Below are 15620 nucleotides of genomic sequence, written 5' to 3'. Positions count from 1 at the left end.
CTAGCCCATGTGCTTATATTGGGATTGGTCCCTAGGGATCTGCACCTGGTTGGCAGTCATTTTGTGGTGGATGTGGTAAATCGCCAGTGTTACCACAATGACGAGGCCTAGGATGAGCCCCAAAATCAGGGGCAAGGTTTCCTCCAACTGCTCCCGCTCATCCACCGGACACTTATGTTCTGAAATGGGAAAGAAGAAGAAAAGAAATCAGCTCCTGTCAAAACATTTTAAATCATAAGCTCTCCTATCAAAATAAAAAGAGAAATGGAGGTGAAAAGATTTCTCAAGGAACATTTGGGGAGACTCTTTTATTTAGAAATAATGTTTCCCCAACCAACCATAAGAATGAACCACTTAATATTTCTGCACAAGGTAAAAATAAAATGTATCAGTTAAACAGGGCAACAGTCGGTCATTGGATTCCTGGCAGGTGCCAATAAAACATCCAGACAATTGATTTCAATTTTCAGTTTCAGCATTAAACACAGCCACCATCATTTTTATTGTTGGTTTAATTTTTTAACTTTTTATTGAAGTATATGTACACACAGAGAATTTCACACAATATAGAGCTTTCAAAAAGACTGAAAATATCAAGTGTTGGTAATGATATGGAGCAGTTAGAACTCATATATTGTTAGTGGAAGATGGTACAACCACTTTGTAAAACTGTCCAGTAGTTTCTAATAAAGGGAAGTATACACCTACCTACCTACTAAAACAGCATTCCATTCCTAGGTGTTTACTTAAGAATAATGAAAACATATGGACACAAAAAGGCTTGAGCATAAATGTTCGCAGAAACTTTATTCACAATAGCTTAAAACTGGAAACAATCCAAATGTCCATCAAAGTGGAATGGAAAAACAAACAATGGAATAGTAATAATAAAAAGGGATGAATAAAAAGGAATGAACACATAACAAAATGGATGAATCTCAAAAATACTATGTTCAGTGAAAACTCTAAGACACGAAGAGTACATATATATGATTCCATTTACATGAAGTTCAAGAGCAGGTAAAACTAAGTCTATGGTGATTGAAATCAGAAAAGTGCTTATATATGGGGAGCAGGACAGGGAACATCCAACTGTGATGGAAATATCCTGTATTTTGATCTAGGTAAGGGTTACATGGTTGCAAGTACAGGTAAACATGGATGAAGCTATGGGGTGCCTGGGTGGCTCAACTGGTTAAGCATCCAACTTCGGCTCAGGTCATGATCTCATGGTCCATGAGTTTGAGCCCCACGTTGGGCTCTGTGTTGACAGCTCATAGCCTGGAGCCTGCTTCAGAGTCTGTGTCTCCCTCTCTCTCTGCCCCTCCCCTACTCGTTCTCTCCCTGTCTCTCTCTCTCTCTCAAAAATAAATAAACATTAAAAAAATGTGTCAAGCTAAATTTTTTAGATTTTGCATTTTGATATGTGTAAATTATACTACAATTTTAAAAAAGAGAGTGCAGAACTTCATGAGTTTTCACAAATGAACATCCCATATAACCAGCACCTAGATCAAGAAAGAAAATGTTACCAGCACGTTGGTGTTGACTCCATTTTACTCTCTTACCCCCAAGACAGTTTAATAGCCCTTTGCCTCAATTTTTAACTAGAACCAGAAAAACAATTTGGGGCAACGTGTTGGTCACATAGTTTGTAGATCTGAGCAGAACTACATTCCTAGAAACCAGGACATGTTTGCTCAGGCTCCTTTGCTCCTTGTGGGTAATTGATGGCCTCTTCACCAAGCTCATGAGCCACAACCGGAGAAAACAGGCTTTAGATATCTGTTCATAAAGACTAAGTTTTTAAGTCAGGGTGACCCAGTAAACATTTACTGAGCACCAACTGTGTGCCAGGCTCCTCCATGGTGACACAGTCCTTTGTCTCACGTCTCCTGAGGCCAGCAGAAAGGAGAATAAGGCCTGAGCTTATTCTAGTAATTAGAGTCTGGAAGATTATGGACAAACATATAGCTTTTGAAAAGCTGTATACTTGGGGCACCTGGGTTGAGCGTACAACTCTTGATTTTGGCTCAGGTAACGATCTCACTGTCATGAGATCGAGCCCCAAGTCAGGCTCTGAGTTCAAGTGGAGCCTGCTTAAGATTCTCTCTCCCATTCCCTCTGCCTCTCTCTCTACTTGTGCACACTCTCTGTCTCTCTCTCTCTCTCAAAATAAAAATAAAATAAAGGCTGTATACTTAACACACATGGTTCCTAAATTAACTTTCAGTTCTAAGCACAAAGATTTTCTCATTTAATCCCCATGACAACCTTATGAGAGAAATACTGTTATTATACCCATTACCTGGAAGGTAGAATGAAGCTAATTTTCCCAGGGGAAATGAAGCCCCAACTTGAATTCCAACAGCCTAACTCAACAGCACAATCAGGGGGGCAGTTAGCAGACATGAGCTAGGGGTAGAGTTAGGGTCAGGTCAGTAGCAGACCTGACCTACTGGCATTTAGAGGCTACAGAATCAGAAGAGGGGGCAGGAAGAGGGCTTCCGGGCTCTGGGGCTGTGTGTACTGGTCACAGAGGTACGTTCAATTTCTGAAAATTCAGTGAGGGTCATACTTAAAACCAAGAGGTATGAGGGTACTTTCAGGGGGGATGGATATGTTGTTTTTTCTGGATTGTAGTGATGACTTCATAGGTGTATTCCTAAGTCAGAATTTCTCATATCATACACTTAAATGTGTGAAGTTTATTGTATTTCAATTACAACCTCAACAAAAGTGTTTAAAATAAATAAGTAAACATACACATACATATATACATTTCCTGATTGAAAAAAGAAGAGATTTTTTTACAGGGAAGATTTTTTAAAAAGACATTTTGGCAAATGTTAAGGAAGGGCTAAGGACCTATTATTAGCACTAAATTGAGCATTTCTCTTTATTACAATCAGAAGGACTAAAAAGAATCAGTAGGGGACTTTTATTTTTGACTATTTGATTAAATTCTAATGAGTTCCACACTTTGAGTGTCGGCCTGCAGCCCAACATACCCATTTCCCCCGGGGAAAAGTCTTAAGGTTGTTACAGCAGCACCAGGAACAGCTATGGGCCCAGAGCGCCATACCCAGAAGGTTGCTTTTTCCCCCATGATACCACACTGCCCCTTTGAAGAGAAAAATGAGTAGAAATGGGGTTTCTTGGGGTAGGGATTTTATTAACAACAAAAACTATTTGTTTTCCCCAACAGGCTGTTGCCTGTGAAATGTCAATGTAGATTGTGGGCTTTGCTCATTTTCTATGTACTAGTCACAAACTTACACCTTGATATTCATAACATGCCCCTTTCAAGCACACCTGACTGTAGCTAATGAGGTAACTTTGGGAAAGCCCCTAGGTCACCTAAGGATAGGGGCTGGTTGCCAGGAGAACTAAACTTGTGACCAGAAAGTTGGAACTTTCAGCCCCCACCCCCTTGATTTCCAGAGAGGGGAAAGTGGCTAGAGCTTGAGTTCAATCACCAATGGCCAATTATTTAACCAACTGTGCCTATGTAATGAAGCCTCAATAAAAACACCAAAGGATGGGATTCAGAGAGCTTCTGGTCAGTGAACACATGGAGATTTGGGACAAGTGGTGGGCTTGGAAAGAGCCTGGAACCTCCACCATCTTTCCCTGTGTCTTACCCTATGCATCTCCTACATATAGCTGTTCCTGAGTTATATCCTTTTATAATAAACTGGTAACTTAGTGAGTAAAATATATCTCTGAGTTCTGTGAGCCTCTCTAGAATTCAAGGAGAAGATCATGGAAACCTCTGATTGTAAGTTGATCGGAAGCCTAGGTAACAGTCTGGACTTGCAGTTGATATCTGAAATGGAGATGGGGAGCAGTCTTGTAGGAGAGAGCCCTTAACCCGTGGGATTTGATGGTATTTTCAGGTAGTGTCAGCAGTGAGTTGAATTGCAGAACACCCAGCTGCTGTCAGAGAATTGCTCAGTGGTTGGGAAAAACACCCACACATCCGAATTGGTATCAGAATCGTACTGCCCAAAGTATTATCTTTTTTTTAACTTTTTAAAAAATGTTTTAAAAGTGCTTGTTTATTTTTGTGAGAGAGACAGAGCTCCAGCAAGGGAGGGGCAGAGAGAGAGGGAGAGACACAGAATCCGAAGCAGGCTCCAGGCTTTGAGCTATCAGCACAGAGCCCAATGTGGGCTTCGAACCCATGAGCTGCGAGACCATGGCCTGTGCCATGACAACCGACTGAGCCCCCCAGGTGCTCCCCAGAGTATTATCTTTAAATAGATAATAACTTTAGTATAGTTATGGGAGAATAACATCTCATATCCCATTCTTCAAGGAAGGCAGAGGGGAAAAGCACAATATATTCTGACCAAAAAAGTTATGGTTAAAATACCATTGTGGTTTAGTTTCGTGGTTTTTTTAAAATTTTAATTCCAGTGTAGTTAACATACAGTGTTATATTAGTTTCAGGTGTACAATATAGCGATTCAAAAATTCTATACATCACTCAGTGCTCCTCATGACAAGTGTACTCTTAATCCCCGTCACCTATTTCACCCATCCCCTACCCACCTCCCCTCTGGTAACCACCAGTTTGTTCTCTATAGTTACGAGTCTGTTTTTGGTTTGTCTCCTTTTTTCTTTGCTCATTTGTTTTATTTCTTAAATTCCACATATGAGAGAAATCACATGATATTTATCTTTCTCTGACTTATTTCACTTAGCATTATAATTGTGGGTTACTTCTTAAAAATTATTTTTTGTGCCTTAGGAAAAAACCTGAACTAAACTCACCACAGAAAGGGGTATATAAAGGGAGCATTAAACTACAGACATGTCAAAAATAATCATGGGGAAAGAAGGGGATGTCAAAAATTATCATGAAAATTACTGAATCCCCATCCTCATCCATCCACATCCACTAAGTGGTCAAATAAGGGGACATTCCCAAGTCTGCCATCTCTTACCCACCCTTTCAAAATCCACAGAGCTCTGGAAATCCAGAGCACTTTGTATCATGCATTTGGCAGCAACACTTGAACTAATGTAGGATGCCCGTGATTTCATGCATCCTACTTAGCACGAAGGTTCACGTGTTTCACTGCAAGAAACAGATATATTAATATATTTGATTACATGGGGCTGCCTGGACTCTTCTGGGGTTTTCCATAATATATGGACTATGCACTAAATTATCTTCCTAAACTCTCAAAAATCCTGAACTCTGAAACCCATCTATCCCCAAGGGTTTTAAGTGAGAGACCGGGAGCTCACACAAGAGGGTCGCACATTCCGCGTTCAGGCTCAAGCCAGTGATTTCAAACTCTGCCTCTGACCCCGAGGGGAAATAGTGTTTTACATTGCAACTCAGAACATAGGTAGACAAACATAACCAAAACCAAGTTTTCACAAAACAATACTTATCCTGGCCCTATGCATCTAATAATTTCCACTCCAGTCTATTCTCTTTAACTTAAAACAGTGCTGGCCATGACCTACTAAGGCAGGAGATGCCATCTTTTTTTGCACCAGTAATGATGAAACTGGTGCAAACCAGTTGAAAACCCTTCTCAGAATCATGCTTACAAATGCATAAAGATAAAACACGCACAATTATGAAGGAAAGATATTACGCTGAAATTCAGCTATCAAAATATGTTTAAATAAGTTGGGAGAAAGCAATACATGTACCCCTTTATTAGTACACATACTGGCTGGGCTTGCAAAGTAACAAGAAGCATCATTGTTACTTTGCAAGATCTACATAAGCAAATGAGGGATGACAATATCTGTGATTTCTATTGGTGAGAAAGTCACCACTAATTATTCATTAATTATCACCACTATTACTACTGTGGGTTGTTATCTTCATTTATGACTGAAGGGAATGTCAAAAATTAGAAATTTGCGAAAAGAAAGATGTAAATTTTTCCCACTGAAATTCACACATTCCCAGAATTCTATCCACAACCCTTACGGACCCCAAGGTTAAGATCCTTTGCCATAAATTGATTATGTAACCCACAGATTATGAAACAGGAAGGCTCTAGGCTCTGACTAGGAGAAGAACATCTTTTGGCTTAGACCACACTAAATCTGGCTTTGGATGCTCAGAGGCCCCTAATTCCCTGTTCACCTCCACAGGGCGTGGGGTCCCTCGTGCCTCTGCCCTGGCTGGGCTCAGGGTTCTCAAGTGCACAAAACAGATCCTGAAGATGATGGCATATGGCTGGAAAAGACAACAACCAGTCTAGCCATTGGAAAGAACCAGATAAAGACAAATTGGACAACAGAGCGTTAATCTATTGCCAGCTGCCAATTGCTGAATAAGGTACCCTCAACCATAAATCCAATGCTGCTGAAATTCTGATCCATCTTCAGTTCTCATTTTTAGTCCATGGTTTTGTTTTTTGGGTTTTTTTGGTCACTTGTTTGTTTGATGACCACCATTGTTTGTGTGTTTGATGGTTTTATGTCCATCTCAATGGTGTATTTACTCCCTGAGGCGAACCAACCACAAGAACTCTTCATTGTTCCCCAAATGAAAACACTGAGATGGGCAGTAGGCAAAAAGGCAAGCTACCTGCTTTCTCAAGGTCTGCTAACACCCCAGACTATTCCTGTTCAAGGAAGGGGCTGATTGGGCTTCTTCCACTCTCTGATAGGACAGCTGGAGGGAGGAGTTTGCCCCTCTTCCCATTTTCTCTGGGCTGGTTCTGGACTCCTGTAACCGCAGCAAAATGTGTTTTGTATTTTGAGAAAGAGCATAAATGGGCCTTGGAGACCTTTGGCTGGAGACAAGCAGATACTTTTACCAAGATGTAAGCGGTAGCAATTCAAATAAGATAATAAAAGCAGTTGTTGATTGATGCCACTGTGCACCAGGCACATGGCATGCACAAGAAAGAGTTGTATAAATCTTTCTTACAATCCTATAAGCTCTGCCAGGGCAGGAAATTTCATACACCCCAGAACCTACGTGTAACAGAGCCATCCAGACAGTGTCCTTGGCAGTCACTTTCTCACACATTGCAATGGGTTTTGCCTACAAGGCAGCTTAGAAGTCCCAGAGAGTCAATGCTCTTCCCCCACCCCAGCAGCCATCAGTGGTGGATAAAAGTTGATGGGTAAATGCATTGTTCCCACCTCTCAGGCTGGATAACTCTGACATGGGTTCTACACTCTCGGGGGGTTCCAGCAGTGTCAGCCCCAGGTGCCCACAGTGGAAACCTGCTCACTAATGCACGGGTACTGGTTGCCTTACTATCTCACTTCCCCAAGCCCTTCCCAGTGCTTTCTAGAACCACTTCCTAAATAAACTACTTGCACTTACATGCTTGCCTAGGATCTGCTCCTTGGGGAACCCAGCCTAAAACACTATGTTCCAGGAAAGTACCAGGAACACTGAATTCTACAACTGGCTAGTTACATAGCCCTACACTGGGGCTCCACATTCCTGCCCTTGACACAGTTCTCAGCAGTGCTCATAACAGGATTATCTTCCCCTAGATGCATACCCAGGAGACCCTGAGGAGCAACTATGCATGCTGGGAGGTGCTATGTAAGTCACAGGTCTACACAATGCTGTGGATCAGCATCAGCTAAGCCTTCGTGCACATGGCAGCCAGCCACAGGGTGCCCTACCGAGGGCTGGTGTACAGAGAATGGTAAGGCAGGATCATTTCCACTATAACACAGACGTGGTTAAAACACAGATGAGGTGGCATCTTCCAATCATGCTGTTAGGAACACTAATAAAAGGCTCATGAATTCAGGGTACTCAACAACCTGTGTAAAGGTGCCTCCTGTGCTCACATGTTTATTAGGAGCAGCTGAGGCTCTGAGTAAGTGCTCAGGATCTGACCCCCAAAGACAGGCTCTTGCCCCAGCCCTGGCAGCCACTAGAAGGGCAGGCTTCACCAATAACTTCACTTCTCTGAGCCTCAGTTTCTCTGCAGTCATCTGGGATCTCAGCACCTTCTTTACAGATTTGTTTGTTTGCTTGTTTTTCCCCCTTGAGAATTAAAAAGGGACCAGCCTATATGTGGTCACTTTTAAATGCCTTTTAAACCTGAAATTTTTTTTCAATATATGAAATTTATTGTCAAATTGGTTTCCATACAACACCCAGTGCTCATCCCAAAAGGTGCCCTCCTCAATACCCATTACCCACCCTCCCCTCCCTCCCACCCCCCATCAACCCTCAGTTTGTTCTCAGTTTTTAAGAGTCTCTTATGCTTTTAAACCTGAATCTTTAACAAAGGGAAACAGAGACTGGGTGCCTGAGTGGCTCAGTCGGTTGAGTGTCTGACTCTTGATTTCAGCTCAGGTCATGATCCTAAGGTTTGTGGGTTCAAGCCCTGCATCAGGCTCTGAGCTGACAGTGCAGTGCAGAGACTCTGTCTCCTTCCCTCTCTTCCCCTCCCCTGCTCCTTCTCCTTCTCTCTTTCTCTCTCAAAATAAATAAACTTTAAAAATTTTAAAACAAAGGGGAACAGAGATACCCTTTGCATTCTGTTATGTTTCTTTTGAAATTATGCATAAAATTTGCCTTTAATTCAAGCCGTTAAAATTCTCAGGCTGATCTGTTGCTTGTCAGTGATGCAATCCTCATCCATCACAGCCAGGAATCTCCAGGAGGCCCACAAAGGGACACACTTTAAGGACTTAATTGTGGAAGGACACGTTAATCAACCCCAACTGAGAGACATGAGGTGCTTTGAACTGCAGAGTGGTCGTTACCATACAAGTGTATTGGTTATAGAAATGAGCCAAAGTAGCCTCTGTGTATTGGCCCCTAGGTGGTTTATTTCTTCACTGCAGGCTGAGACCATTAGCTCTAAAGCCTATCATGCCAAACTCAAATTTTTACACATCTAATTATTTAAAAACCAGCCCAAAGAAGTACATTTTTAGCTATTTACAGCCTGCCTGCTTTGCATACCAAACCTCACCCAACAGCTGTTACCCATTGATAAGATAGGCCTTGGCCTCTGCTGTCCCTCAGAGCTCTCTGACCCAGAGACTCCTTACCGTGCTGCTGAGCCATATTGCCTAGACACGTAAGCCCCCTCCCCAGTACCCCTCTCCCTGCCAGGAGGTCCTTTGCCCTCCTCCCTTCTGGCTGGTGGTCCCCATATGCCTCTCTCTGGATAGTCTCATGCTCTGAGCAGCTTCCGCTCTCATGCAACCCTGTCCAAGCACCACCCAATAAAACTTGTGTATTATTGCCTCTCAAGGTCATATCTTTTCCTTGATCAGCTCAAGATTCCTCAACCACCACCCCCCCACCACACACACACACAGAGTATTCCACAGACCAGCAGCATCACCAGGGAGCTTGCTAGAAATGGAGCATCTTGGGCCCCGCCCCCAGACCTACTGAACCAGACTCTGCATGTTAACAAGATTACCACAGTCGTGCACAATGCAGCTACAGATTCCTGTGCACACTGCAGTTGGAGACGTGCTGGGCTAAGAGACTTCTGTTGAGGATAAGCGTAGTAGCTGAGCTCAATGCACTAAAGGGATTTAAGTGATAAAGACGTCAACCCCCATTTGAGCTGCTCTCAATGCTGTGAGTATCCAGTAATCCATTTCACTGACCCTTTCTTGCTTTAGAGTCTATTAAACAGGCAGATGTGAAACTTCAGACAGCCAGTATGGCCCCCTTACACAGGGAATGGTTTCTTCATTGGAAACCCTGTGGCTATAGGTCCTGCACACACGTGCCAAACCCACATATATACCCTGCAGTAGGCGTGCAGTTATAAGACCAGATATGGCCCCCTCCCCCACTCCCCCGCTTCCCTACGCGGGTGAAGGCTACTCATCCAGAGCCTCTTGAGCTTCTTTTCTGGGAAAGCAGGGGCGGGGACAAGCCCCAGGTCCCCAAAAGGCACTTAAAAGGAATCTTTTGGATTCTACCAAATCAAATCAAATGATCCCTTGCAAAACACAGTGGGGGGCAGGTGCTGAGAGGCACAAATGGGAGGAGCCAGGAACAAAGGAACCCCTGCCACACAAAGGCAAACGGATCCAGTGAGTGATTCTGAATGAGGCTTGCCTCCTCCCAGGAGCAGGAGCTTTGAGCCCCAGGGTACCATATAGGAGGGGACATCCTAATTATTACCCAGAAAAGCCTGAGACAAGTGCAGTTTGCTTGTGCTTAATAATACATCTGCATTTAGAAAGTTCTACATGCCTACAAACTCTCTAAGTCTACCCAGCAACCGTGCCCCTCTAGGACCTGTAAGTGAATAAAACCTGGTTTTCAAACAAAGAAGGCCAAGACGTCCATGCTATGAACTTCACTGATTTTCAGGAAACCAGCTTGGTCCTGATTCAGTGCTCATTTACTCTTATTTTGTATACCATTCTAAACACCGATGAGATTTGATTTCTCAGCTCATCAATGACTATCAGCAACAGTGTAGAAATAACCCAGAACGACCTAGTAAAAGCAGCCATCACAGCACAGATAGCACCAACCAGTAAAGAAGTGCCTAAGAACAGCTGACCAGTAAAAAAACAAAGAGTAATTAGAGACTATGAAAAGTACCCGCATAAACTCAAACGTATCTGTGGTAGGAACCCTGGGGGCTGATTCTACACAGTCCAGGATGTTCATAATGAATTCCTGGTCATCAGTAATCATAAGTCCAATCACATTTAATTATAGTTAATATTTTCAGTTGAAGAAAGACACTGTTATATTTTATAAACACTTATGTAATCAAACAGATATTTTTAAAACACTAAGGTCTTGACGCTTGTGAGTTTAATTTCAATTTGTGAAGATCCATGAAAATGCAGTTAGCCCATCCTTCCCCAAGTGTGTGGAAGTAAGTACTGCACTGACTTACTAAACATATTAAATCCTGATTCATCTGGTATTCAAGCATTTGGAAGTCTCTGTTAATTGTGTCCACAGCTTCAGGATATCAATTCAGCCAAAGTTAACTGGGCATCTATGGTGTACCAAGCACTGTGTTAGGCACTAAAAATACAAAGATGAAAAAAGAAGTAGGGTCTTCTGTCAAAGACAGTTTAACTTAAGAATGTTCAAATGGTCTTTAAATGATCATGGTATTGGGGGAGGGGAGCATATATTCTACTCAGTATAGTTTGAATTGGGAGGGGAATTTTATGAAAGCTGGATTCCCTGGGAAATGATCGAATGATTTGTGTATGACACAGATGGGGATTCCCTGATATCCTGTATGTTCTAATAGTTGTATTCATCTGGGGATCCCCACTCCAAAAGAAGGCATCCATACAGCAATGAGAATCTCTCCCCATTTCTTAGCCACAAGGAATAAACAGAATATCAAACCATCTTTAACAACCTTCTCCAGATGAATTGAAAAATTGATTCACCCTACGTTTGCCTGGTAAAAATTGTTGCTAGACTCAGATAATTGCAGAAATGTCGACTCCCCTTGTGCCCAACTTCTGCTGGGATGCAGAGAACCAAGAGAATGTGGATGTCCTGAATCTGCCTCAGCTATATCCTGCCTGACTCCCTTTCAGAGACTAGCACAGACTGAGAAGAAGCCTTTCTCCACACCCCAGGAGGAAAAGATCAGGGGCCCCTGCTTTTCTGAAGCCTCAAGGGTAGCCCTCCTCACAAAGGTGAGTGCTAGAGGGAGGCAGATCTCCATGACTCTCTCTGTAGCACACACACACACACACACACACCCCTATTGCATTCTAGCCACACAAAAACTTAGACTCACAGTGGTACAAACTACAGCTGAAACTACCTGAAATAACATGGAGAAGTGAAGGCCCATGGAAGCAGAGGCCCTTCTGTAATCCATGGCTCTCTATGTAAGTGTTTGAGATTTTTAGCTGATTTTTCATTGGGAAATTTGCATCAAAATTATATATATATTTTTCCAAACAGTCTTTGTTACCTCTTTCCCTATCAAGGTTCCTCTCTTGGCAAACAAAAAGGAAGTGAGGAAAGAAATAAAAAGAAGGGAAGGACCAAAGAAGGGAAAGTGGGAGAGGAAAGAATGAAGTGAAGGAGGAAGGGAGAAGAAAGAACCATTGAGGAAGGTTGATCAGTTCACAGTCTAAAATATTATAGTGAGAGGAAGTGTCTTGTCAGCCTGAAGAAAATACAAGTAGTAACAGCCTGAAACCCTGGCAGGTCCCTTTCCCAATCCACCCTGAAGTCAGCCTTCCCTTCCCTCCATCCTGTCTCCTCCTCCCACACTGATCCCCACCAACCTACCTTCACTGAAGACAAAATCAGAGATGATGTCAAAAGGCTGGATGTGTACCGCAGACAGAATCATGGTAACTGTCTTCTGTGGATCGCTGGAGGCTAGTGAAATGGTCTGCTGAGCTTGACACTGGTAGGACTTCCCAGCTGGGGTGACCAAGGCAGAGAGGTGATGTGAGTTGGCCGTGTGCTTCCCGGCTGCAGGGAAGGCCCAAAGCAATGGTTAGGCCCCTACTTCTGGAAGAATCCTAACCTCCTAACCTCCTGTGCCTCTCTCTCTCTCAGCTCCAGAAACCTCTCTGATCCTCTGTGTTGCCGAGCTGGGGCTGGAGCTCTGCAGAGGGCATCAAGTGGTGACAAAGGACAGGCACTCCCCTTCTTTCAGGAGCAGGGGTTCCTTAAACATTGATTTGAAATTTCTTTTCTGGAAAAGGAGAGTGATACCTAAAAACCCAACTCTGTTTACTATATGCAACCTGAAAATGGAGATTTCAAAGAAACAGAACAGTGACGTGGTTTTCCACATTTCACACTGGCCCACACAGAATTAAAGATCTTCAACAAAGCTGGGCTGGTTGCTGGTGCCCTGGGCAGACTTAACATACATATATACTCTTTGCAGGGCTGCCCCTTTTTCTCCTTTTCAGGTACATGTTTGTTGTTTTTCCCCCTCTTTCCCTTTTTTGGAGAGGAAGGTATCTAATTTAACTGGGAGAAGTGTTTGAATATGGATTTTGATGAAGAGAAGAAAATGCTCTTTTTACTCCAATGATAAAAAGGGGTGGAAAGGGAGACATGATCCATACATTCTTTCATGTGCTCAATAAAAATCTTTTCCCAACACCAGTGCCCAGGTGATGGAAGGCCTCATTAGGAGATTACACAGTTACTAAATAAATAGGTTGGTTAATTAATTAATTTGAATGTGGTCTTTGATGGCTCTTGCACATGTGAACATTCTTATTTGGGGAATGGCTGTTGCTCTTGCCACAATATTTTTGGAGGCTCTGGGAGAGTTGGAGCGATGGGCAGGAAAAGCTAATAAATTAGGACACGGTTCAGAATCTGCTCTGGGGTGACTGCAGTCAATGACTGAAGACCGAGTGTGAGCCATAGGGCCACGAACAAAAAGATACTGCAGGCTAACCCAGAAAAGGAGTCACACTGCCCCTTTCAAGTTTCTGCGCATAAGAAGAAAAACCAGGGTGCAGGGGGGAAAAATTTAGCTTCTCCGTGCTCCTTTAAAGGACAAATCATAAGAGATCCTCCTGAAGCAGCCAGGGGGAAGACAGGCCCTCAAGAGATGTCTCATCGAGGATCAGGCTACGGTGACCTACCGGCTGATCCTTAGGCCCGTGGTTCCTTGCTCATCTACAAGGCCTAAAGTCCAGAGGACACGCAGGTGCTCCCGATTCCTCTACCTTGGAGAGAAAGCCCAGGGCGGACGTGGCCTGGGAGCGCAAAGTCAGGATCTGTTTCCATAAATTTCCTGAGGAATTTGGTCTTCATGCCTGGGCTCTCTGCAGTGCCCAGGCTTTCCCAGGCTTCCTCCCCAGCTTTGGGGCCTCTACTCACCACTGACTGCGTCTTTAAAATGGGTCTTCTCTAAGGAGTCATAGACAAACTGGACCTTGCTCAACCTCCACGTCGCCTCGGGTCCTTTGGACGCATTATGACTTTCCTGCCAAGAGGGAGGCGCGCGTCACTCGTCCCCGCGGCTTTTAGGTGAGGAAATCCTGGGGGCGGCCCCCGCCCACATCCACCCAGAGGTGGGCAGAGCCTCCTCTGCGCGTCCCCCTCGGGGTTACCTTTACAAACAGCATTTTGAGCGCATACGCGCGATCCACCCAGAACACCTGCAGCTCCGACTCGTTGTGGCCACAGCGGCCCTTCACCTCAGCTCCTCGGGTCAGGGAGATGTCGGCCTGTTCCGTGATCAGCTGGGAACACATACGCCCCGCACCCCCTCAGCGCACCCGGCCTCCGCGGGGGCTGTAAAGGGCAGTGCATTCAAACTCGGGGCGGCACGCCTGAGCGCTCCTTTGCGCGCGCGCTCGCAGGTCCCGGAACATGCGGTTAGATGCTTGCTCTGCGTGCAGACCCGGCCGTTAGGGAAGCAGAGAAAGGGGGATTACTTTCAAAGCAGGCAGGGCGAGCAGAAGGCGTTACAAGCCGGAACCCCCATGCAGCATTCGGGAGAAGCCTGCAGGGGCACAGAGGGGGAAGGCGGGCGACCCAGGTCTTCCTGGGGCCTTGAAGGGGGATGCCCTTCGCCCCTGGAGCCCTAGGAGTAAGCCCGGAGGGAAAAGGTTCCTTACATCTACATAATTGCTGGCCCACACATCATAAGGGACAATAAATTTGGCTGCGAACTCGGCCATGAGACACGTCGTCCCATTTTCCCGCACCACAAATATATCTTTTTCAGGGTTAGTGGAAAGGCCTGAGAGATTTTCCACTTCTTGTTCTGCCATGATTCCAGCCGTTGTATCTGCGGAAAAACAAACCAAAAAAAAAAAAAATCCTCTCGGTTCCGGGCTCAGTGAGCCCACGCGTCGCAGGCACAGGGGTGGAGAGATCGTGGTCTGCAGGCTTTGGGGTGATAAAGTTCCTTGCCGGCTGCTGTGCGCTCTGCAAGCCATTTCCCTAACCTAGCGCCGACAATTTCAACTCCGTTGCTGTTAATTTATGATAAAAATAAAATTTTTAAATTTAAATCCTTACTATTTTGTAAGCCGACTGGTCTTTTCCTTCATCTTAGGCTTTTAAAACCAAATCTTTCTTGCCAATGCTCAGACCCCACGAAGCAGGCTAGTATAGCATTCTGTCTGGGATGTGCGGTACAGGTGTGTGGCCCTCTGGGGAATTCCCTGCCTCTGGCGGGAAGGCCCTCCACCCCGCCCGCAAAGAAGAAAGAAAATAACAAAACGTAAGGGCCACATTTTGACCTTAAGCTACTGGTTTTGCTCTGCTCGTTCTATTCTCTGCAAATAGTGCACCCTGCCCTCGCTGTGGCCCAAAAGCTACTCACGGAACAGCATCAGGAGAACTCGAAGTCTATAGACGCTGGAAAAGGCTCTTCCTCGGAGATCCATGCTCGCCGTGCAGCGAATGAGGCCAGATGTGCTGCTGCAGAGGCCGCCTGAGAGGGAATCCCTCAAAGTCGCCGCTGGAGTGAGCCGGGGTGAGCGAGGGGCGGGGGCACCGAGAGGGAGGCGGGGGGAAGCGCGTGTTCTCTGCGCGCTGCCGAAGACTTGGTGGCGGGTGCCGCACCGACCCGTGCAGGCTGAACGCGAGTCGGCTCACTGCGGAGGAACCGACCGAGAGGTGAGGGAGCTGTCCACGGCTGCGAGTACTGAAAGGGATCGGTTGTGTTGCAGGAGTGATTGTTGTGGCTTGGCTA

The 15620-nt window shown here is 44.9% G+C and overlaps 1 protein-coding gene across 2 annotated transcripts; it reads right to left on the bottom strand.

Annotated features, from left to right (window-relative positions):
- On the bottom strand, nucleotides 1–15312 carry LAMP5 (lysosomal associated membrane protein family member 5). 2 transcript variants are annotated; one of them, XM_047067700.1, is made up of 6 exons: nucleotides 15249–15312; nucleotides 14536–14708; nucleotides 14026–14157; nucleotides 13793–13898; nucleotides 12227–12415; nucleotides 1–179 (listed from the first exon to the last, which is right to left on the bottom strand). In XM_047067700.1, exons 1-6 carry the CDS (start codon nucleotides 15310–15312, stop codon nucleotides 1–3), a joined length of 843 nt encoding a protein of 280 aa, XP_046923656.1. The 2 variants fall into 2 exon arrangements, with proteins under 2 accessions (XP_046923656.1, XP_046923657.1); XM_047067701.1 differs by lacking the exon at nucleotides 14026–14157.
- Nucleotides 15313–15620: the final 308 nt, after the last annotated feature.

This window comes from Lynx rufus, unplaced genomic scaffold, assembly GCF_022079265.1.
Source record: "Lynx rufus isolate CCGP_SWC_20201006 ecotype Redwood Valley unplaced genomic scaffold, mLynRuf1.p SCAF_8, whole genome shotgun sequence".
Lineage (NCBI taxonomy): Eukaryota > Metazoa > Chordata > Mammalia > Carnivora > Felidae > Lynx > Lynx rufus.
This window is presented reverse-complemented; position numbering and strand designations above follow the sequence as displayed.

What these genes read in the sequence shown, in the direction of transcription:
- LAMP5 (XM_047067700.1), bottom strand. Translation starts at nt 15,312, where the DNA reads ATGGATCTCCGAGGAAGAGCCTTTTCCAGCGTCTATAGACTTCGAGTT. An exon ending in GGGCCAGCAATTATGTAGAT is followed by an intron (nt 14,158 to 14,535) that starts GTAAGGAACCTT and finishes ATGTGTTCCCAG; the next exon opens with CTGATCACGGAACAGGCCGA. An exon ending in TTTTAAAGACGCAGTCAGTG is followed by an intron (nt 12,416 to 13,792) that starts GTGAGTAGAGGC and finishes CCTTCCCTGCAG; the next exon opens with CCGGGAAGCACACGGCCAAC.